Source organism: Brassica rapa, chromosome A08, assembly GCF_000309985.2.
Source record: "Brassica rapa cultivar Chiifu-401-42 chromosome A08, CAAS_Brap_v3.01, whole genome shotgun sequence".
NCBI classification, from domain to species: domain Eukaryota; kingdom Viridiplantae; phylum Streptophyta; class Magnoliopsida; order Brassicales; family Brassicaceae; genus Brassica; species Brassica rapa.
Window position 1 is genome coordinate 2,234,884 of NC_024802.2, and position 24,468 is coordinate 2,259,351.

Sequence of the window (24,468 nt, forward strand, 5' to 3'; positions counted from 1 at the left end):
CTCATGTCCAGACAAAACTCTATAAAAGTGGAGGTTCCAATCTCGAATACAGACATACATGTTGTGTCGGTATATGCATTTATAATAAGATAACTCCGAAATGTATAATGACAAGTGGGTTTTCACTGAACTTCTTATTTTCTAGTTTTCTCTAAATCAAGAATCATAATCTAAACACAAAGAAATTAATTTCAAAATAATTACAAGTGAGACTTTTTAATGGCTTAATTATACAAGCAAGACTCTTATTTTTTACAAGTAAGACTTCTTTTGTAATACTGATTCTAGTGGGGATGTATACACACGGTGGTAGGCTGTTAGAAACATAGTCGGTGCAACATTAGTAAAATAAATGCAATAAAAATATGAATAGTCATTAGTCATATGTGAACATAACAACTACTATATGGTTTAACGATGAAACTAAACATTTGACCACTTTTAATTAATTCCTTAAAAGGGAATGAAAAGACAAAGAGGAAGAAGACAAAACCGACTATCACGCATTGTCTGGTACGTAGAGCCAAAAGGAACAATGCCCTCTGTTTTAGTGTTTTTTTAGTTTCAATCCTTTCCCCAAACTACAATAGTCCACACGCTATACTCGCAAGATAACCACTAGAGACTTCTCTCCTCTTCTTACACACATCTTACATAGATAGAACCCAAAAAAAAAAAAAAGAAGGCTTCAACATTTTCTTTCCTCTGCTGCAAATTCCAGTAAGATTTTTTTCCTTTATAGGTTATTTTTTTTGCTGGTTATTGTTCTATGATCATTGCTAGTTTCTTTCCTGTTCTTGTTTATAAAAAAATTGCTTTCTTTTCTTTATCAAATCCAGATAATTTTCAGTTAGGTGGTGTTGTCTTTGAATCAGTTAGTACTTATCAATCTACATGTTTTAGAAGTATTGTACTTTCATCTAAAGTATTCAAAACCCTAATTCCTCTGTTCTTTAACAATTTTCACCACTTTTGTTAAAAACTGCTGCAGATTCTCTGGATCTTTAAAAGAAATTCTGAATCTTGGGTTTGAGTTCTAGACTCTCGCTTTGATATGGTGGCTATGTTCCAAGAAGACAATGGAACATCCTCTGTAGCTTCATCACCGCTCCAAGTCTTCTCAACCATGTCACTCACAAGACCAACTCTCCTCCCTTCTCCCTCCTCATCACCGTTTCACTCCCTCAAAGACCTCAAACCAGAGGAGCGTGGTCTCTACCTGATCCACCTCCTGCTAACCTGCGCCAACCACGTGGCCTCAGGCAGCCTCCAGAACGCAAACGCGGCTCTCGAGCAGCTCTCTCTTCTCTCTTCCCCTGACGGAGACACCATGCAGCGTGTAGCAGCTTACTTCACCGAAGCGCTCGCCAACAGAATCCTCAAGTCTTGGCCTGGTCTCTACAAGGCCCTTAACGCAACTCAGACAAGAACCAGCAATGTCTCCGAGGAGGTTCATGTCAGGAGGTTGTTCTTTGATATGTTCCCTATACTAAAAGTGTCTTACTTGCTCACTAACCGAGCTATACTCGAGGCTATGGAAGGTGAGAAGATGGTTCATGTGATTGATCTCGACGCTTCGGAGCCGGCTCAATGGCTTGCTTTGATTCAAGCTTTTAACTCTAGGCCTGAAGGTCCACCGCATCTGAGAATCACCGGCGTTCACCACCAGAAGGAAGTGCTTGATCAAATGGCTCACAGACTAATCGAGGAGGCAGAGAAACTCGATATCCCGTTTCAGTTTAACCCCGTTGTGAGTAGCTTACAGTGCTTAAACGTGGAGCAGTTGCGTGTTAAGACAGGAGAGGCCTTAGCTGTAAGCTCGGTTCTTCAGTTGCATAACCTCTTGGCCTCTGATGTGACCAGCAACAATGGACACAGCCTGAGCGGCGACTCGGCCTCATCTTTGCCTCTTTCTAATTCAGGAAAGATCGATAGTTTCCTCAATGCAATATGGGGTTTGTCTCCCAAGATCATGGTGGTCACTGAGCAAGACTCAGACCACAACGGCTCCACGGTGATGGAGAGACTGTTGGAATCACTCTACACCTACGCAGCTTTGTTTGATTGCTTGGAGACGAAAGTTCCAAGAACGTCTCAAGACAGGATGAAAGTGGAGAAGATGCTTTTCGGAGAGGAGATCAAGAACATCATAGCGTGTGAAGGGTCTGAGAGAAGAGAAAGACATGAGAAGCTGGAGAAATGGAGCCAGAGGATTGATTTGGCTGGTTTTGGGAATGTTCCTCTTAGCTATTATGCCATGTTGCAGGCTAGGAGGTTGCTTCAAGGGTATGGTTTTGATGGGTATAGGATCAAAGAAGAGAGTGGGTGTGCAGTGATTTGCTGGCAAGATAGACCTCTATACTCAGTTTCAGCTTGGAGATGCAGGAAGTGAATGGTATAATAAACACTTGTGACTTATGTATTTTCTTCTTTTTTTTTATGAGCAGGGACACAATCTTACTTGTCTCTTGACTGTGACTTCTGTCTCGTTTTCCTTGTTTTGGCAAATGCTTCTTGCTGCCTTCTGCATATAAAATGCCTTTTGAGTTTCCAGCACTGTATTTGTTTGTTGGGTTCATTTTGGTTTGATCTCAAAACCGAATTCAAATCGATGCGAAGCATACGATTCCACCGTTTGTGTATGTAAAAAAAAATAACCGATGTACCGTGGAATTCACTCAGAAATTGAAGTTAATTACGGTTTAATATAACGTATACAATACTATTTACACCAAAAACGAAAACTCAATCTAAATAACTAAGATAATTATACAAATAATTATAATAATCAAAATATATATATATACTCATATGCTGCATCAATATTTGTGGGCATGTATATGCTAAAAAAAGTTGAAAGATGACTGACCTTGGGCGAGTACGATCAGTATATTTTTTGAGATTCAAATATAGTGATTAGTGAAAAACGTTTTCAAGACCAAAAGGAGCGGAGAGGCGAGAAGAGAAGATGAAGTAGTGACGAACAAAAACACAGATATGTTGTTATTTCACAAATAATATTTAGTAATGATTGTAAGAGAAAAAAAAGAAGTGCGAAATCGTTTTAACCTAATCCCAAAAGTCACGCTACCTTCCTTCGTTTTACCCATTCCTGTCTGAGCGGCATTCCTTTGGGATAAGCTAGCTGCCATGTCAGCAATATATGTTGCCATTCCCTAATGATAGGTCCTCTATTGTCTCTAAGTTGTAGAGCTTTAACGATATCACTTCCACCCACCAGAGGTTTTAGATCCCAGATAGTATCAAGACCCATCTCACGAATAATAGTGCCCTGAATTGTTAGATAAACCTCTCTTTTCTTGTCAACTTGGAAACCCAAATTCATGTCGTCATCCGTACACAGCAATAGTGATACTAAGAGAGCAAGACGCCACAAGTCTTTGATATCTCTAAGAAGAAACCCTGCGAGTACTCTTGTTTTCGATGTAGCCGGCAACTCCGGATCATTTCGAGAGATGAGTTCCAAGTGCTCGAATACATCAGTGCCCCACTCACGTTTGTCCACTTGTGAAACGTCATTCTTCTTCAACTGAAGATGAAGAATCAACGATAGGAATCTCCCCGTGGCGCGGTGTATGTTGACAACCTACACGAGAGAGATTTTGTTACCCATCAAAGTTAGATCTCACTAAAGCATATTAATATAGAGAGCTCACTGTTTCAGCGTCCTTGCTCTTTCGCTTCATGGAGACTTTGAAAATGTAGTTGACTACGGGAACCTGTAAAAGGGTTTTAGTCAGCCATAGCCAGAAAAGAGCTCAAATAATTCTAAGTTACCAATTTCCCCTTGGTGTCCTTGTAAACCATTTTCCTAAACGGGAGAAACAGAGCCGCATATAGAGCATGCCTTCTTTGTTCACCGCTGAAGTTTCCGAGCCCAGGGGTTCGAATGAGGTTCCACATAGCTTCCAAGTAGGCTAGGCAGAGGCTGCTACAGTTCTCAGACGGGGCGGGCTCAGACGACGAGGGCAGTGCAAAGACGAGTTCAAATAGTTTCAAATCCGAGAGATAGGTTACTGCTTGTACTGGATCGTTCCCAGATATCATCAAATCGATCTGCACCAGTGAATCATTTCTTTTTTTCTTTTAAAGCAAAAAAGTCCTAAGAAAGATAGGCAAGAAAAGGCTCAAGTCTTACTTCGTTCCCGATACGCTCTTTGCTGATTTTAACTGCAAGGGCTACCTGAAGTTCCTCACTGGAGGCAGCTTCTTTAAGTTCTTCATCCAGCGTAAAGCCAAACCTTGCACCTGTTTGTTATAGCAATCATGTAGCCGATAACCACAGAGATCAAAAATAAAGGCATGGCCGGTCTTGGGCAAAACCAAAAGAAACATTCCACTCTACTTCCCAAAAACCTCCAAATTAATAAAGAAAAGTTACAAAAAAAAATTGAAATCTTTACTAAATCGCTTACATCTCCTTCCAAATTCTCATGACCGACCCTAACTAAAAGAAATGAAATGAAAGACAATTTACCAAAGCGTATAGCACGAAGAACTCGCAGGGGATCATCCAATAAACTAACTCGGGCAGGCAATGGAGTGGCAATTCTTCTAGACTTAAGGTCAACGATACCTGTGATTTTAAGTATGTAAACAACCAACTTCTTAGATACAACACAGAATTGAAAAACACTACGATACACAAACCTCTTCCTGTATAATCTTCTACTAAGCCAGTGTGAAGGTTGTAGAATAAGCTGAGAAAAAACCATACGACATCAAAAAAAAAAAAAGACGTCACGTCAGATACGCATATCCATTAGGTACGCCACTTATTTGTCTCTCTTGAGTCAAGATGAGATTTACCTATTTATAGTCAAGTCTCTCCTATAAGCGTCCTTTTCTGGGGTGGCAAAACCCTATACAAAAAGAGAAGTTTTGTTTATGGCATTCCAAGCAAAGAGATCATATATATAATTTTTTTTTCTAAGTACCACTTTAACAGGATTGCGACTATTTCCTTCGTGTGTTTCAGATCTCAAGTGTACAAGATCTATCGAATGGTTATAAATATGCATCTTCACTGTCTCCACTGGTCGTCTATTATCATTTGTCGGTTTACTTTTAATGACGTGGCCTTGTACTTTGTCCTCCCCTTGAGAACGTAAGTAATAGTTGAGCTTGTAAAAAAATTTTCTTGCCAACATCTTCTCGATTGCGAGGTCAATATCATTAGATTCTTTTCCCAGAAGCTTATCGCGCACCCAACCACCGGCTACGCGAAGCTTCGTTTCGGGACTGAAACTGCCGACGGCACGGAGAAGCAGATCGAAAACTTCCCGTTCGTTCTCAGTAACGTGGATCCGTTCTCTTAGCTCGACGTTTGTCATCGGAGATGATTATTACTATACAGACGACGTTCGATCTATTACAAAACAAAACACTACAGCTTGGCGGAGAGGCTAGGGTTTACGGAAGGGTCCTATGAATATGAATGAAACCACTGGGACGTATCTATCCAAACTTCCTTTATATATTTCTGTCTTCTTTACTCTTTTTTTCTTTTTCCTTTTCCTTAATTCCAATTTTCGGCAATTTATATTTATTATTCAATAAAATAAGTATCTCTCTTTCCAAATATATAAGTTATTTTAGTAAAAGTACAAAAATTAAGCAAATTATTTACTTTTCAAAACGAATCATTAAATATATAAATTATCTAGCATTCAACTAGTAATAAAAAAATTCTAAACTTTAATTGATTGAACTAGATTTTGAAAAGCGCAGATTTGTTTTTGTAATTAAATATATTTTAAAAGAATTTTTATATAAGATAATGTTTAAGTTTGAGCACATTTATCCAAAACCACGGACCAAACCGTACCAAACTGAAAAACCAAAATTAAACTGAATTGCATAAATAATAGAGCAAATCATATATCTATGACTGAAAAATTGAAACCGAACCGAGAACCAAATGAGTACCTGAATTTTCAAATAAAAATTATATATTTAAAAATATTAATTACATTCAATTTTAAATAACCAAATATCCTAAAATAATACTATTTATAAACCGGATAACCCCAAAACTTGAATTACCCGAATATTTTTATTTGGTTGCTAAATAATTTAGATAACCAAAAGTTTAATTTATGTATATAATTATTTATTTCAAATATATATATAACTATGTTTAATATAACACATAGTATCAAAACTATTTTCAAAATAATATTATCTTTTAAAATAAGTAGATTTTGCTCTAAAACACAGTTCTACTGCTAACCTATTTTAAAGTATCGATGTAGTGTTAATAAATAACAATATGTTTTCAAAGTTTTTAGAAGTTATCACTAACCGATTTATAATTGGTTAGACTAAATATTTAACAGAACCAAAGATAAATAGCCATTTTCTGAAAATATAGCAGATGAAAATATTGAACCGGTTTTATGTAGACCATAATCATATCTATGGATTCGTATAGGAATTGGTTTGGTATTAAATAATACAACCAATTTGGAATATTAAGTTGTGACAAACATTGTTTAGTTTGTGAATGATAATGTTGAAGTGTTCATATATATAACGTGGTTAATGAAATCAGTTTAGTTAATAAGGTTGGTATAAAATAATGGTTGATCTCTGTAAAAAAAAAAAAATTTACAATGGATATTGTATTCTGTTTATAGTCTCCGAAGGTATTAACTATTAAATAAATCACAAGTAACCATATATATAAATATAGAGTGGACATTATTTAATAATAACACAAAATAATTATGATGGAATAATATATATATAGTAAACGTATATGTAGAGAATTAGGTTAGTACCATTGTTTATGACTAACTAGGGTCGGCCCGCCTTACGGGCGGGATATTAGTTAATTTGATATTCACTAAATACTCGAGTTGAAATTTGTTTTAAGATTCAAGAATTTGGTTATTTGTTATGTGTTACTTATTAGTATGCGGTGTTATAGTTGTTTTTCGATTATTCTTGCTTTGGTATTGTATCAAATTAACTAATTGTCAAACTCAAAATTATAGATGTACAAATGTGGATTTGTGATAAAGTTTGATGACAATACTGTTTTTTTTTTAATTCTTATTCATAGTGGAGTGTGCATGAGTCAGAAAGAGACCTATATCAACTTTTATGTTTTTGCGTATGGATTTTAAATATATATTATTTTGTATAATGCATACTTGCTCTACAACATTTGCTTGTAGACTAAAAAAACTGTTTTTTATATTTTTAAAAGAGAAAATATTTAGTCTAGAATATAACATGGACATATGTATTGACTATATATAAAAGTTGGGTATTATTTTAAAATGACATATGTATAGAGGTTTTTCAATCATTACTTCACTGGCACAAAACATTTATAACTGCAAATATCTTCTTTTAAAAGCAAAACTAATAAAAGCGTGTACAACAAATATATTTTGATATATATTATATGCATCAAGTTATAAATGCTGGAAACATTGCAAAACTGTTTGGAGCAAAGTTTTTAACTTCACAATCTTTATCTTGACGTCAGTTCAGTGCCGGCCCTGGCCACAAGCAGAAGAAGTATGGACTTCTAGCCAACACGATAATAAGTATTTTCGCGGCCACATATTTATAAAAATTGACTTTAGCCTACTGGTTCTAAGAGAAATTTTAAGTGCTGGAGGTGCTGGGTTCAATTACCGCTGACAAATTTTTGTTTTATTTGGCCCCAAATATAAACTGGAACACGTGTCACTCCATAACGCACGAATTGATGACGTGGCATCACAGGAAGAAGGCGAACATATTTTTATATATATAGATTTGCCTTTAATGAAGAATAATGAAGTTAGTAGTATGAGAAATAATAGGAATTCTAGTTAAATGAAATGGTCCAACTCTGACTTGTTTTAAGTAGATTTTTTAGGACTCCTTCTCATTTAATAGTATTGATGCATAGAAATTTGAAAATCTCTCTATATATAAAATAGAATTTTATCTCTCATTAAGCCACATCATCAATTGAAACACCAAAAAATGACACTTCAATTTTATTTCTTAAAATTTATGAATTTTTTCTCATCTTTCATTTTCTTGTAATTTTGTTCGTCTAAAATTTATTATTCAATATCGTCAATCAAAGAAACATACAAATTGATATTATACATTGCATCAAAAAGAAAACAAACTCTTGAAAAACAATCTAATCTGCTGTAAAATATGATATGACAAATACGACTACAAGAGAAATTAATGATAGACGTCCATACCAAAATTTGGTTTGATATTGCCAATACAATGATATTAGAATGATCTTGTTCAGTGCTTTTTAACAATTTAAGTGCATTCCCATATCACAACAGTCTGCAATCATCTTCATTGCCTACACGATAAAATTTCTTCATATAAAGTTAGATCTTTTTCTTTGGTTAAAGCTATTCCGGAATAAATTCCCTCGAAAAGGTTAACAATGAAGATCGAAAGAAAACGAATATATCTTTTTTTTGATAAAAAAAAACGAATATATCTCTGATTATGAAAACTGGCGGAAAAAATTATCCTAAAAAACTTAGAAAAAGAACAAACATAATACTAGAAAACAAAGAAAAGAACAACTATTAGAAAACAAATCCTAGTCCCGGTGGCGTGTACAAACAAAAAAAATCTCCTTTTTTTTCTTCGATGGCTGGAAACCCATACAGTTACGAAAGATCCATCTTTCACTCTCTAAATATACTTAGGGAAAATCGTCAAAATGGAACAAAAACTTAGGATGATTGTCCTTTTGGTATAAAACCAATTTTGTCCATTATGTCTCCATTTTACCCTTTCTATTTCTGAAACTTAATGAAATAAATAGTTTTAAGAATCAAAACAATTATTAAAAATATAAAAATATAAACAATTAATAAAACATCCATGTACACAATTACAAACACATATTTTTTTTTTAAAAAAGTTTATAAATAAAATTTTTAAATTACGTTCTACTAAAAAATAGAATTCGTCTTCTATGAAAAATAGGTTAGTAGAATACGAATTCCAGAATAAACTAGTCCATCTACTTTTAAAAAAAAAACGAACAATCTACTTTTAATTAAAATTCTAAATATGCAAATGTTAATTCTACTATTTTCTCTCGAATACAATTTATACTTTTACGAAGTATTCTAAAATTTTTGGAATGTGAAATCTAAATACAACACGTACGTCTACCTGAGGTAGAAATTTCATTCAACATTTTGTCATGGTTCTACTCATTGTAGAAGTAGAAATTGCATTCAAGATTTTGTCATGGTTCTACTCATTGTAGATTGTGCCTTCTACGGATAAGAAAACATGTTTTCGAAAATTATGGAAGTTTCAATTAAGAAAATATTCTAAAAATATTCCAACTTCCTAAAACGTGTTTTGATCGAGTTGCTTTGCCAAAATATATATAAAAACGATTTTGCATTTTCTTCTTCATCAATCTTTGATTTCTCCATAGTTTGTCTTGTGATTTTTACAAACTCTTGTTCTATGATGCAGATCTATACAACATGTGGTGTTTGAGGATTTGGTGCAACCACGAGATGGATTTTTTGGCTGGTGACAAAAGGGGTAGGCTACTGTTATTGAATCAAGTTCTACCTTAGAGGATTTTAAAAGAATGATTGTGGAGGATTTTGATATGGAAGAAGATTAGGTTTACGGGATATTTGGTTTCGTGTCTTTCGTTTCTGTTTTTAGTTGTTTTTACATTTCTTTTGCCTTTCTAAAATATTTTATTTTTATCTTTTTTCATTAAACTTTTTAGAAATGGTTTTAATTTGTGTTTAATTTAATTAATAAAAGGTTAGTTTTGAAATTATAAAAATATTATACTATAGAGACAGCTTAGTGATGGTATTATGCTAAAGGGACAACCATCCTAATTTTTGTTCCGTTTTGGCAGTTTTCCCTTATACTTATATATCAAATATATAATGTATATGCAAACAAAAACGCTCTCAAAAAACGCGACGGCGATGGCGACTCTTGTTTAGGGTATCGATGGAGTTTCGAGATTGGGATCCTGGAAATCAATGGAGGAGTGGAGATTATGGTTGGCTTAGGAGGTTTTCCTCGAACGGAATCGAGGGATCTCGGCAGATTGGGGATGCGTATCAATCAGATATTGGGAAGATTCTGGTGAGGACGATCCAGCGATGGATGTTCATGGTTTTTCAATTCGGGTTAAGGAATATAAGATTTCGGGGATCATACTTTAAGGAAAGTGATGATGGTATCGTATGGATTGTGAGATGGATCTCTTTCAATTCGCGATCACAAGAATCTTCAGGTATTATTCTGGATCGCATAACTAAAGGAATACTTTTCTTTTATGCGAGGATGGGAACCAATCGTTATGGATTTGATTGGATACGGGTTCAGTGTGAGGTCAAGATACTGGGGATTATTTGGATTCAGGGAGATAATCATGGTTTTATTACGGACAGATTTGGTACTAATGACGGAGTTGTTTGGGTAGAGGGAATAGGTATGTGGAAACAATATAAAAACCGTGGTGGGGGGAGGAGTTTTTCCTACATCACATTTTTAAGTCTCCTAGCTTTTCCTATTGATAAAAAACTAGAGTTTGGCATTGTGTGGATCATCATGACACAGGGTCAGCTATTGGAAACTGGTGGAGCTATGAAGGAGGGCGAGAGCACTCGCAAAAGATTGAAGATTTCGGTTCCACATTTTGATAATTCGGCTCTCATTAAGACGTATGCAAGAACCTTAATTGGGAGATGCATGAATCCAGCTGAGCAAGAGATGCCGGCACTGTTGCAGAACATCCCAAAGATTTGGAAGCTGGAGGATCGTGTGGTGGGCACAGATTTGGGTCACGGGAAGTTCCAGTTCGATTTTCAGACGGAGGAAGAGATTGAAGCCGTGCTGAGGCTGCAACCATATCATTTCGATTACTGGATGCTGGCGATTGCAAGGTGGCAGCCTAGGAAGTCACAAATGTTTCCGTCCGAGATTCCATTTTGGGTTCGGGTGCGAGGTGTTCCAATGGAGTTCAAGACCTCCCCACTTTCGAGAGCATTGGTGGTGCTCTTGGGAGATTAATATCCGTGGATCTTGAGCTCTCAAGAGTTCACGTAGTAGTGGATGGTTTTCAACAACTCTGTTTGGAGACCACTGTGGATTTCAAAGGAGGAGAGTTTTATGATGGGGAGGAAGTGACGATCACTCTACGGTATGAGAAGTTGTTTGGATTTTGCTCAACCTGTGCTAGTTTGTGCCACAAGGATGAGAAGTGTCCTCTTGCTCCACCAGCGGTGAAGCAGAGTCCGGAGAAGAAAAGAGAGAGGAGAGATGGTAATGGCGGGTGGTTTGAAGGTGGCAAGCACGAGGAGAGGGCCAGGAGTTACAAGGGTGTTGTCATAAACGGGAATACCGGAAACCAGCAGAAGGAAAGAGATGGGAGAGAGTATTATGGTAAGGGTAAAGGGAAGATGGTGGAAGAGAATGATCACAAATGGAGGCGTGTAGCTGAGAAAGGGAACAAGAACTCAATTAATAATCGGGGAACTTACAGAGGGGATGGAGAGGGGTCTAGGCAGAGAATGCCACGTAGGGAGGACGAAAGAGGAGTTACTCAGGAGGAAAGGAGTAGGGGCATATCTGGAAAAGCAACTGGACAAGCAGGAGATCAACTGGTAATGAGAGGACCTTGCGTAGAAGAACGGGAGGAGGGGGAACTACAATGTTCGGAAGCTAAAGTGGGCAAAGACAATAAGCTAGTTGAGATAGTCCAACAAGATGCACCTTCCCTTGAGTTCCAAGAGGAGCTTGCTAAGACTCAAGCTACAGGAGCAGCAGTCATCTCGGATCCAATGGACACTGAGAATGGGCTACAAGTAGTGAATAGTTTGATAGGCAATGTCAATGAGGTTGAGGATGGTGGGGATACGGATCGGATCATGGATATGGATGAGATAAGGGCGGTTTTTCTAGAGCATGGTGTGGACATGGACGCGGCTGATCTTGAGGAATGTTCTGAAGGGGAGATGGCCGAAGCATTGAGAGAGCTAGAGCAGGCAAGTGGAGAGGATAACCGCGAGGTTGAACAAGTGACTAATGTTGAGGCTGAAAAGGATATGGCTGATGGGGATGTGGGAAAGAAAAATGGATCTCGCAAGAGGTTGTTCAAGCCGACGATAAGCACTGCAGCTAGTACAAAAATGAGACTAGCCAAGGCTTTGGTTTCCCCACGCAAAAGGGCTGTAGGTAAAACTGGAACTCGCCATGGTGAACCTGGTAAGCAGATGGAGAATAAGGGCCCCTCAATCCCGAAGCTGGGACCTCCTAAACCATAATTTTATGGATCAGAGTATAAGAAAGAGAAGGAGAGAGCAGGGGATGGCTCGTGGTGGTAGTGGTATTGGTTTTGTATTAAGTTCTATGAGTAATATCATAGTCAGTATAAGGGTTATGGGTTTTATTATTGTCATGGTTTTTTATATTTTTATGATTGTCAGTTCAGTTTTCAGTTTGAATACCTATTGGAATAAAAGTTGGTTATGTTGGATTTCGGTTTTATGGTTTCTGACCTCACGGTATGAAGTATTCTCCTTTGCTGGGTTCGCTTATTATCGAGTGTATGGATCACAGGAGAATAACGGTTTACAATATGAGGTTCCTTGTATGGAACTATGTGTGATTGTCACCAAGGCATTATGGCTTCTTCAAGTAGAAGCATATGCTAATGTGCTGTATTTCATTGGGTTTTGTCTTTGGTACAGGAACACTACGTTCGTACTATGGATGGGAGTTAGGAAGCGAGTTGGTTATCTGCAGAAAGCGGGTCTGAGGACAATGTTTGGGTCTTCCTTTGGCGCAAATTTGTTGGTTTTTGGAATGGTTTATAGGTTTGGATACCGGGATGAGGAATTCAGAATCTTTTTCTGGATGCGTTTACTCTGTTGGGTCTCATTAAACCCAGCACAGAGAGTCTTTTCTACGCAGAAAATGGGTTTATGCCGCGAAGGTAGATTGGGATTGATGGTTTTAAATAAGGTTAGGAGACGGTTGACTTTGTCTTATGAGATGGAGCTGTGGAATAAGGTACATAAAGTAGGACAGTTATACGTCCGGAGAGGAATATATGGAGTCCATTTGACAGGAAAAATCTTTTCGATGGCTTTCACAATATTATCTTTTGGTTGTGTACTGGAATATATGGATTTGAGCTATAATAGGTTTGGGTGCTGGGATTACAACGGTTCTAATAAAGGATATATGGGATTTATAAAAGTTGGAAATTATCTTTTAGTATGGTACAATAAAAGGAATGATACATTAGATTTTGTTTCTCTCGGAACGATGGAGATATTGGATTGGCAAATACATGAATTTGTTCATGCCACAGTTTGGAAAATTGTTATGGAATTATTGTATGACAAAGTCATGCATAAGAATAAGGTTTGGGTCGAGAATTTTGGGTTTCATTACTCCCATCAATTTGGCTTCTCGAAGCATATAAAAATCATTTTTTAATGAGAGTACTCAGTTGGAATTGTAGAGGAATGGGTAGCAAATGGACAATAAGTTATTTACGGGAAATAAGGCATAAGCATAAACCTGATTTTCTTTTTTTATCAGAAACGAAACAAGAGAAAGAGTTTATTCAGAATTTTCAGGCCCATTTGGGTTTCGATAATTTGGTCACAGTGGATCCAATGGGAAGAAGTGGTGGATTAGCACTTTATTATAACAATGATTATCCAGTAAAAGTGCTATATTCTAGTAACCGAATGATAGATGTGGAAACAGAGGTCATGGGGAAAACGGCTTATATCACTTTTGTGTATGGAGATCCAAATCAACAAATGAGGGACCATGTATGGGAGCGCTTAACTAGATATGGAATTTCACGATCAGAACCATGGTTCGTTATTGGAGATCTAAATGAGATCACAGGAAACCATGAAAAAGATGGAGGAGCTTTAAGAAATGCGGATTCTTTTATTCCTTTTAATAATATGATCAGAAATAGTGGGTTAGTGGAATTTCCGGCGAGGGGTAATAAAATGTCATGGCAAGGGAGAAGAGGAAAAGGGAAAGGGGCAGTGATGGTTCGGTGCCGGCTGGATCGTGCTTTGGCAAATGAAGAATGGCATACTTTATTCCCATGCTCTTATACAGAATATTTAAAAATGGTGGCATCGGATCATCGACCAGTGGTAGCTTATTTAGAAGATAAAGTTACTAGAAGAAAAGGGCAATTTCGATTTGATAAGAGATGGGTTGGAAGAGATGGTTTCATGGAGTCAATATCAATGGGATGGTCGGATCCTAGGGAAGATAGAACTGGGGGTCCAGGGAAGAGTTTTGTGGCAAAAATTAGTAATTGTCGTCATGAAATTGCTAAATGGCGGAAAAACAATCCACCTTATGGAAAAGAAAAAATAAATGAATTACAGCAAGCTCTGGAGGATGTACAGACAGATAACACAAGGACTCAAGAAGATATAATGGAAGTGTCTAGGAAATTACAAGAGGCTTATAGGGATGAAGAAGAGTATTGGCACCAAAAAAGTAGAAATATATGGCACTCATCTGGAGATCTCAACACAAAATTCTATCATGCTTTAACTAAACAGCGACGGATACGAAACAGGATTGTTGGGTTACATGACGCAGATGGGAATTGGATTACCGAGGAAAATGGGATAGAAAGGGTGGCTGTTAGTTATTTTGAGGATTTATTTACCTCTTCTTCACCTACAGAGTTTGATGATTTTCTGATGGAAATTCCTTTGACTATCACCCCTCCAATAAATCAACGTTTGTTGAGATTAGCTACGGAGGAGGAGGTTAAGGAGGCTCTTTTTATGATGCACCCAGAAAAGGCACCTGGACCGGACGGTATGACAGCATTATTTTTCCAACACTCCTGGCACATTATTAAGGCAGATTTGGTGGAGCTGGTGAATGATTTTTTGGTTTCCGGAGAAATGAATGCTAGATTAAATATTACTAATATTTGTATGATTCCAAAAACGGAGAGACCTACAAGGATGACGGAATTGAGACCAATAAGTCTTTGTAATGTGGGATACAAGATTATTTCAAAGGTATTATGTCAGAGATTGAAATTATATCTCCCCAGGCTCATCTCAGAAACTCAATCGGCGTTTGTAGCTGGAAGGTTGATTTCGGATAATATTCTTATAGCGCAGGAAATGTTTCATGGGCTGCGAACTAATAAAGCATGCAAAGGAAAGTATATGGCAATAAAAACGGATATGAGTAAAGCATATGATAGAGTGGAATGGGATTTTATTAAAGCTTTACTTCGAAAGATGGGTTTTGATTCTCACTGGATCAAGTTAATGATGGAATGTATAACCTCAGTTCAATATCGGGTTCTACTAAATGGACAACCGCGCGGTCTAATTGTTCCACATAGAGGATTACGTCAGGGGGATCCTCTGTCTCCCTACTTATTTATTCTTTGCACAGAGGCTTTGATCGCAAATATACGAAAGGCAGAGGCAGAGAAACGGCTAACGGGAATGAAGGTGGCAAGAGCATGTCCATCAATATCTCATTTGCTTTTTGCGGATGACAGTCTTTTCTTTTGTAAGGCTCAAAAAGAAGAATGTCGAACCATTCTTAGGATATTAACGGAATATAAACAGGTATCTGGTTAGCTTATAAATTTTGATAAGTCATCGATTCAATTTGGACATGAGATTGAGGAAGGGACCAGACAGGAATTACGGGATATTCTGGGGATTCAAAACTTAGGCGGAATGGGCTCTTATCTGGGGCTGCCTGAAAATTTGGGGGATCTAAGATACAAGTTTTCAGCTTTGTACAGGAGAGGTTAAATTGTAGAGTTACCGGATGGGCTTTTCGGTTTTTCACAAAAGGAGGAAAAGAGGTAATTATTAAATCAGTGGTCACAGCTCTACCTAATCATGTGATGTCATGTTATCGACTACCTAAGGCAACTGCAAAGAAGTTGACGAGTGCGGTAGCACAATTCTGGTGGAGTCCAGGGGGAAGTACCAGAGGTTTGCATTGAAAATCGTGGGACAAAGTATGTCTTGATAAGGAAGAAGGGGGTTTGGGGTTTAAAGACATCACTGATTTTAATACAGCGATGCTTGGCAAACAGCTTTGGCGTCTCATAGAGAAACCAAACTCGTTATTTGCCAGAGTTTTTAAAGGTCGGTACTACAGGAATGCTTCACCCCTGGAACCGATTCGCTCATATTCTCCATCCTATGGATGGCGGAGTATTATCTCTGCTAGATCTCTGGTAAGCAAAGGACTAATTAAAAGGGTGGGAACAGGCTCTTCTATATCTGTATGGAATGATCCATGGCTCCCAACCACTCGTCCGAGACCAGCTAATAAAAATCATCATAATTTATATCCGGACCTTACAGTGGAATCACTCATTAATTCCACTTCGCGTACTTGGAATTCTCAGGCAATTCGGGCTTTGGTGGAACCACAAGATGCAAAACTTATAGAAAGTCTACCACTGAGTAGAACTCAGAGGATAGATCGGGATGGATGGCATTTTACCAAAAATGGCAAATATACAGTTAAATCAGGATATCAGGTGGAGAGGATTTACCCAGATAGGGCACGACCACCCTCTATGATTGGGCCTACGGTTAATGTCTTAAAGGCTTATTGCTGAAAAATAAAATGTCCACCAAAGTTAAAACATTTTCTCTGGCAACTCGTGTCAGGAAGTATAGCAGTTAGGAAAAATTTACAAGGGAGAGGGATTAAAGGAGATATCTGTTGTGCCAGGTGTGGAGCCGATGAGGAATCGATAAATCATGTTTTTTTCGAATGTCCTCCAGTGCTTCAGGTTTGGGCTCTTTCGAAGATACCGTCGAACCCAGATGTTTTTCCAACAAAGTCGCTTTTCACAAATATAGATCATCTCTTTTGGAGAATTCTACCACAAATGGAGGATCATCAGTTTGCCTGGATTTTATGGTACATATGGAAAGGACGTAATAATAAAGTGTTTAGTAATTTGGATATTGACCCAATGGATACACTCAAGTTGGCCGAAACAGAATCTAAACTATGGGCGGAGGCCCAGGTTTTAAACGAGCAGAGAACAGAACCACGCCCTATGGTTACGTCTTTGCCGAGAATTCCGGGTAGATGGTGTTTTATAGATGGTTCTTGGAAAGAGAATGATATCTTTTCAGGGCAAGGATGGCTCAGTACACTAGTGGGTTTTAATGGTTTATTGGGGGCGAGGAATGTTCGGGCTAGTCTTTCTCCTCTTCATGCGGAGATGGAAGCGCTACTTTGGGCAATGGAGTGTATGAGGAACTTACGTCAATTTCAGGTCACATTTGCAACGGATTATTCTCAATTGGTGAAGATGGTTTCGGAACCAGAAGAATGGCCAGCTTTTGCAGATTATTTGGAAGATTATAAGATCCTGAAGGCGAGTTTCACAAGATCAGACATCATCCATGTTCCACGAACGCTAAACACTATGGCGGATAGCCTAGCCCGTAAAACTAGGATGCAGCTGTCGTATGTTGTTCATATGGATGTAGATCACCCAGTTTGGTTTACAGAGTCAATATGAGTCTGTAAAAGTCGATGACAAAAAAAAAAAAAAAAAAAAAACTTATATATCAAATATATAAACACAAACTAAAATTGTATCTTACTAAAAGGAAAAATATCAAATGCCTAAGATGTGTTTCAAAACAAATGAACAAGATATTTATTTTGTTACAGTATGATTTAAATGATAATGTTTGTTCAATAACATTACTAACTGAAAATTAAGATAAAATAACATTTAGTTTTGTTAAAATAAAAAGACAAATACAAAATAATACCATATATTTGTTTTATATATAAATTTGATCTAATTATAAAGATTAGTTTAATTGTATTAGTAAATGATATATAATAAAAGATAGTTTTTCATATTTTAATTGTGTTATGATAAAATAGTAGGATCGCGGATTAAATTAATTATATTACTAAACTAGCTTTTGATCGCGGATGTCTGTTCTTCATAATCATATATTTTTAACTTTTGATAATTCAATAAATTAATTTTTTATACTCATTATGTTATAGATTCATATGTTTATCAAATTTGACATTTGGTGTGTTTTGTCAATGTTTATTAGGCTTCGTGTTTATAAACTATGAGACTGTGTTTTTGTTTTATTGAGCTTTCATTTAGTATATAATAAAATATACTTGTTATAATAAAACATTAACTTTAGTGGAATGATGTCATTTTGTCGTTTTATTGGAGTTAAAATTACATCCAATTTAAATTTTGTGCATCAGCAGTGATTCAATACTGTGAATCAATCAAACCATTTAAGAATAAAATAACCTTTAATTTCAAAAGATAGATAACGGTAGGAACTTTTTTTAAACATGGTCTCTCTCATTATTAGAGAGCAAACGCATAAACTGTCTTGAAGGAATCAGAGCATTAACAAAAGACCAAATAAAAGAAGCATAAACTATTAGAGTCTTTCTTGCGAATACTCAGGAATCATGTCCAAAACTTTCATCATGAACGCAAACTTAAACGCATCTTCCTGAAGCTTCTCAAATCTGCACCTCAGTATCAAACATACCAAAAACCAACCTTCGTTAGTTTGAACATAATTAGAGTCCAGTACAAAAGGATGTGTGTTTGTACTGTTGAGAGACAAATGCACTACGTTCGTTCTAGTACCTGCCAGATTTGGAGAAATGTCCAGCGCCAAGCTCACATTTGAACAAAAGCAAGTTGTTGTCAGTCTTCATTTCTCTCAGTTTCGCCACGAACTTGGCCGGTTCAGAGTACATTACCCTTGGATCTATTGCCACAACCAGTTTAAAAAACATCAACAAGTCAGAAACTATAATAATCATGCCTGTTTTAACCGTATTCAGAAACAAATTTGAGTCCAAACTGTATAAATACAGTTGAATGCTTACCATTTAACCCAGCAGTAACAAGAATATTTGGATAATTCTGCGCCGTAACCTGTTATATTGGAATAAATGCATCAGCAGCAGAGACCTTCTGTATGTCATGTATTGTAGATAATACCTAAAAGAGACAATATACTCACATTGTCAACAGGGGAATACGACTTCATATAGAAGTAATATTCTTCCTTCCTAGGGTCACCCCATTCCTACAAATATAAGAAACCAACCATAACACATGTAAGAAAGAAACTATGTTCGAAGGCATTAAACAAGCATCAAACCCCACCTCCCATTCTGATGTCGTAAGCGGAATAGTTGGGTCCAGCATTGTTGTCAAAGCGTCTACAAAAGGAACTCCAGCGACAACCACCTTAAACAAGTCAGGCCTCATGTTAAGAACAGCACCCATCAGCAAACCACCAGCACTTCTTCCTTCCACACACAGTTTTTCCTTTGAGCAATACTTAATCTCTATTAAAGACTCAGCACAAGCGATAAAATCAGTGAACGTGTTTTTCTTCTTCAACAGCTTCCCGTTCTCGTACCACTGTCTCCCCATTTCACCACCCCCACGAACATGTGCGATTACGTAGATAAAACCACGATCTAAGAGGGATAGCCTTGATGTCTTGAAATACGGATCCACAGAGATCTGTAACGATGAGAGTAATCAATAGATTAGCACCATAAAAATATAAGTGAAAGGACCATAAAAGCTTCAGCTCAAAGTACCTCATATGAGCCATATCCATACAGCATACACGGATCAGACCCATCGAGCTTTGCAAGGTTTTTGTTATAAACAATAGACATTGGAATTTGAGTTCCGTCAGCTGCACTGACCCACTTCCTCTCTGTCACATAGTTTGACGCATCAAAACCTCCCAATACCTGCAGGAGGTTATAATAAATATCAAGCCATGACCACGTTTAAAGATAAGGCAAGCTTGTATACTGAAAAAAAATAAAAAAAACTGTAAAAGCAAAAGAAAAAAAAGTGGTTTACTTACTGTGTCAATCTTCTTGATAACAGAAGTGCCACTATCCATGTCATAGTCATACACCGAAGGTGGTGTCTTCAACGAGCTGTAGCAGAACCTTAAAACACTGGACGAAAATTCAGACTCTGTTGTGTCCACTTTATAGACCGGATCCACAAAGCTAACACTACGACCAGCTTGGAGACTGTTCAGAGTCTGTCCCTCAGAGGGAAGCCTATGAACCGTTATCTTCTGCAGTCCTTGTTCACGCTCGAATACTGCTAGATGATCTCTAAAGAGCTGAATTTCCTGAATCTTTACACTGTCCATATAAAAAATACATTATAATAATTAACTATATGATCCAAGGTGAGCTTAACTTCAAGTGAATAATGCATCATAAAACTCAATTAGCATTATAAAACTCAACATAGCAATGGAATAAATTGAATAATGCATCATAAAAAAAATATAAATGAGACTAAAAAAACTTCCTATGGATAAGGACACTGACAAAGGGTAAATAGATTCTGACAAGAATGTTTTACCTTTCTCTGTGTGGAATCAGAACTGTTGTCTTAGATGGGTCATCAACTAAGCATGCGACCACTTCAGAGTTGTAAAATTCACTGCTTCGTCTCTGTATGAAAAAGTGGTTCCCTCGATGACTAACAGATGAATCGATGCCATCTACACGAGGTGTCAGCACTCTGAGACCATCCTGAGGCTTGGACACATCAAGGGAGAAGACAAATCTTGTAGTTTTGCTTTCGGAAGCAACAAATATATACTTATGGCTCTCAGAGGCGTGAAGATCAAGAGAAAACATGTCATCCTTCTCGTGGTAAAGACATACATCACTGCTTTGTTCTGTCCCCAACTTATGCAACCAAGCCTGTTACAAAGAAACACGAAAGCCACAAAGTTTGACTGCCGAACATAGTAACCATACAAATGTCATAATTTGAACTAATATCAATACTTAATTAATCAAAATATAATTTAAAAACAGATGTAAACCTTGTCAGGCCGCAAGATTTCATCCATAGTTACGTAGACCAAAGCATCATTACCAGCCCATTGAAGATAACAAGTTACTCCTTTAAGCGGCTGCCCTACTGGTTTCAGGGACTCAGAGTCAATGACATGAACGGCATATATCTCATCACCTTTTATGTCCTCTGCATACGCCACCAATTTATGATCAGGACTAACCTGAAGACAGAATCAAAAAAAAAAAGTTAACAAAGAGCAGGTTTGAAACAGAACTCTTGAAAGGGATAGCAAAAGTTCAAACCTTGAAGGTACCAATTCTGTAGTAGCCATGCTCTTGGGCCTTGATATTCTCATCCAATATGATATGCTCAGGAGGAGCATCGGGCCCAGTTGGCATGGTATCGTGCACAGAAGGCTCGGCTTTGTTGTCAGCGATCAAACGCCTACAGTGCTGAACATATTCTTTGCCTAGAAGATTCTTCTTGTAATAGTAGTAAGGACCCTTGCGTAGAGGTGCAGATATGTCATCTTCTTTGATCCTTCCTCTTATTTCAGCAAAGAGCTGGTTCTCAAATGGCTTAGTCCCTGAAAACAGCTTCCACAGTCAACACTAGGCATGAACATCAACCAAACCCGAAAAAATGAAACATGGCTAGAATTCAAGAAAATAATATCTTTTAAGAGAAAAGATACCAAAAATCCAAAATACAATATGTATATATAAAAGTATTATTTAGCTATATTAAATTTAAAAGTAACAAATTTTTATGAAGTAAATTCCTAATCTATGAAAAGTACCAGACTGATCATTAAGGAGATAGTTTATAGATAGACACTTTCTCCAGATATGCAAATAGATTGCTTTTTTTTTTGTTGGTGATCAAGACCATAGTGTCGTGCAGCAGATAGATCCAACTTGGCATCCCACACAAATTTTGGACATTAATATTATTTAATAAATAAATTATTCCAATATTTTGATCCAGTTATATGAAATTATTTGATAGTTTAATCAATAATCTGATTTTTTAAATTGCTTAGTCACTGAAACAGCTTCCACAGTCAATACACGAAGAGCGATTAAACCCTAATCACTAAGAAGTAAGAACCCTCACTCACCAGACATGACGGAATCAGCGTATTCGTTTTCTGCACGGAGGTAAGAGAGCATGTCGGGATCGCAACGAGAATCGTCGCGGAGCCAGTAGTAATTGTCAACCCTAACGTCACTGAACATATGCATCGCGTGCTCCACTTTCTTCGCAACAGGAGGGGATCTCGTTCCCGCCATGTCTCACGCTATGATGATGAAGCTCCGATTTTCAGTGTGACGAGGGAAGGGGAGAAGACGACGACGAGGTTGCTAGAAAGTGGAAGTTAAAAGGAAACGTGGTGATTTTATATAGCGAGCGCAAGACACGCGACGAGTTGTTAGATAGATATGCCCAAATACGGTTACACTAGATTCTAGGATGCGTATCATTTCATTAATTTGAACAAAACCAAACAATCCCAAAACAATGCTGTTAGTTAGGATTTTCGGATATATAGATTTCTTAATATCTTGTTGGTAAAATATTTTCGTTGTTAGGATGTTATCAGTTGTATAATCCGAATCTAAATCAACATCTCATAAATTTGATAGCCTAATAAACTTATGCAGCCTCATTGAAGCTGCAACCACTCTTTTTTGAACATATATATTGTACCTATGTTTCTTTCTTAAAACTCGTCATTTTCTTTTCCACACACCAAAATTCTTTTCAATAACATAACGTAGCGAAGAATGTCTTTTGTTAAACATTTCTTTGTAACTAATGGGTAGAGTAGCTTCATCATATTGGTTAGAATGATATATTTACCCTCTATACAGAGTAAAAAATCCAGGTCGAACAGGATAACCATAATCTTCCAAATATTACGTTCCAATAGGTGCAGTCAGAAATTGATGAGGCCCCTCTATTGCTAGTGCTAGAACTTTTGCATCATGAGCTGATTCCGGAATACCTATATATGCATATGTAAACAACATGTCCATATTGCATACAGCTAAAACATTCATACTAGTATCACTTTTTCTATTCAAATACTTTTCTGAATCTTAGTGACATAAACATGTGTTCAATCTATTGCATTAATAAATCTTTTAAAGTAAGCCAATAATTTTATTGGATTGTAACCTAGGATGAGGTTGCGTGAGCTCATATGGACCAGGTCTAAGCAAATGAACCGCCATTTTTTCGAGAACACTCAACACTTCATGGAATTTCCTACGAATGACCGAATATCTTCCCAACATATACCTCTGAGTTACATTTTGAGCACATATATTAAGGAATATTGCAACACTTTTCTCGATGCCTACGTTATCAGTCTCCTTCAACTGATAATTCTCCTTAAGCTTTTCATATAACTGAATGTATACCTGTGGATACATTCGAATTATGTTATAGCATTGTACATCGTGGCCATGAAGTAATTCATACACATATCTTTGACCGCTTTCTGAATCTAGGTTCATTCGTTGCCTTTCTATACTCACAGAATAAGGATCGATGAAGGATTCTCCAAACTTAGTGCTTCCATCTTTTGTTTCATCATCTTCAAGCATTCGATAAAATGCTTCTTTCTAACAAAAAACAGTAATTTATTAAAATAAGTAAATATTATTTGATAAATAAGAAACATAAAATCAAACATGAATTAAAATCATACAAAAGAAAATTATTCAATTTTGAATTTTCTTATTCAACTTCTTGACTGATTCATGTCATTCGTTCGAGATATTTAGTTCTATCATCATCGTCGGGTAGTGTAAGATAAACACATGCATGTGTCTCATTACTTTGAAGCACAGTCACTGGTCCCTAATATAACAATGACTCATATTGAAGACCAGGGAGTGTTAATGAGACAATTGCACCTTCAAGCTTGTTATCTTGGGCTCGTTCATAAAGTTTTATTTGTTTCATGTAAGCTTCATTTGTCACACAGTCATATGAAGCATTTGTTGTTCCTTGTTTACGTGCTGAAGATGAACTACGCGAAGTGTTTCCGTACACCTGTTCGGAACTCTGGTTGTAGGAAGATGGTGTTTCGTTTTGGTTTCTTGAAGGCACATCAAAATCATCTTCTAGATTCACAGTGTCGTATTCATTCTCGGTAACTGGCTCATACTCCCTATTCTGATCCACTCCAGAACCTGGATAGTATCCATCATTGATTGAAATATGTTTGCCTAAAAAAATCCAATCCAATTTGGCGAGATCGGTGAGGGGGTGTGCCCGGAGCTTTGAAGCATCATGTATTTCCTAAATTGAAAAAAAATATGTTATACTTTTCTAATAAAAAAAAAGCAGATGGATATGATGTTCAAAGATTACCTGAATACGATCATTCAATCATTCATCATCCATTTGAATAGCTTTAGTGGTCTCGTGAAATGAAACTCCAGTCATACAGCCCAATCGGCGATAAATGTCGTACAGTTTTTTATAAAATAGAACTTTTTTTCAATGGAAGCCATTTTGGATTT

General features: G+C 36.9%; 3 protein-coding genes across 3 annotated transcripts; 1 reads left to right on the forward strand and 2 right to left on the reverse strand.

The window, feature by feature from the left end:
* Positions 1 to 489: 489 nt before the first annotated feature.
* LOC103832878 (scarecrow-like protein 3) lies at positions 490 to 2,559 on the forward strand. Its single transcript, XM_009108972.3, has 2 exons — positions 490 to 720; positions 992 to 2,559. The coding sequence occupies exon 2, from the start codon at positions 1,055 to 1,057 to the stop codon at positions 2,390 to 2,392; it is 1,338 nt and encodes a 445-aa protein (XP_009107220.1). The 5' UTR covers positions 490 to 720; positions 992 to 1,054; the 3' UTR covers positions 2,393 to 2,559.
* A 408-nt stretch (positions 2,560 to 2,967) lies between these two features.
* Positions 2,968 to 7,337, reverse strand: LOC103832879 (CCA tRNA nucleotidyltransferase, mitochondrial). Its single transcript, XM_009108973.3, has 8 exons — positions 4,959 to 7,337; positions 4,831 to 4,883; positions 4,672 to 4,721; positions 4,499 to 4,597; positions 4,160 to 4,269; positions 3,799 to 4,077; positions 3,678 to 3,740; positions 2,968 to 3,607 (listed from the first exon to the last, which is right to left on the reverse strand). Exons 1-8 carry the CDS (start codon positions 5,352 to 5,354, stop codon positions 3,083 to 3,085), a joined length of 1,575 nt encoding a protein of 524 aa, XP_009107221.1. The 5' UTR covers positions 5,355 to 7,337; the 3' UTR covers positions 2,968 to 3,082.
* Positions 7,338 to 18,347: 11,010 nt separating this feature from the next.
* LOC103832880 (protease 2) lies at positions 18,348 to 22,324 on the reverse strand. The gene is made up of 11 exons (XM_009108974.3): positions 22,053 to 22,324; positions 21,235 to 21,518; positions 20,958 to 21,152; positions 20,486 to 20,832; positions 19,968 to 20,259; positions 19,690 to 19,848; positions 19,244 to 19,609; positions 19,098 to 19,163; positions 18,961 to 19,009; positions 18,716 to 18,839; positions 18,348 to 18,591 (listed from the first exon to the last, which is right to left on the reverse strand). Exons 1-11 carry the CDS (start codon positions 22,222 to 22,224, stop codon positions 18,501 to 18,503), a joined length of 2,145 nt encoding a protein of 714 aa, XP_009107222.1. The 5' UTR covers positions 22,225 to 22,324; the 3' UTR covers positions 18,348 to 18,500.
* Between the last annotated feature and the right edge of the window lie 2,144 nt (positions 22,325 to 24,468).

Coding starts and splice junctions, on each gene's coding strand:
- LOC103832880 (XM_009108974.3), bottom strand. CDS start 22,224: ATGGCGGGAACGAGATCCCCTCCTGTTGCGAAGAAAGTGGAGCACGCG. Junction 19,610..19,689: donor ATGGATATGGCTCATATGAG/GTACTTTGAGCT, acceptor TCATCGTTACAG/ATCTCTGTGGATCCGTATTT. Junction 19,010..19,097: donor CGTATTCCCCTGTTGACAAT/GTGAGTATATTG, acceptor CCAATATAACAG/GTTACGGCGCAGAATTATCC.
- LOC103832879 (XM_009108973.3), bottom strand. CDS start 5,354: ATGACAAACGTCGAGCTAAGAGAACGGATCCACGTTACTGAGAACGAA. Junction 4,078..4,159: donor AAGAGCGTATCGGGAACGAA/GTAAGACTTGAG, acceptor TCACTGGTGCAG/ATCGATTTGATGATATCTGG. Junction 3,741..3,798: donor AGGACACCAAGGGGAAATTG/GTAACTTAGAAT, acceptor ACCCTTTTACAG/GTTCCCGTAGTCAACTACAT.
- LOC103832878 (XM_009108972.3), top strand. CDS start 1,055: ATGGTGGCTATGTTCCAAGAAGACAATGGAACATCCTCTGTAGCTTCA.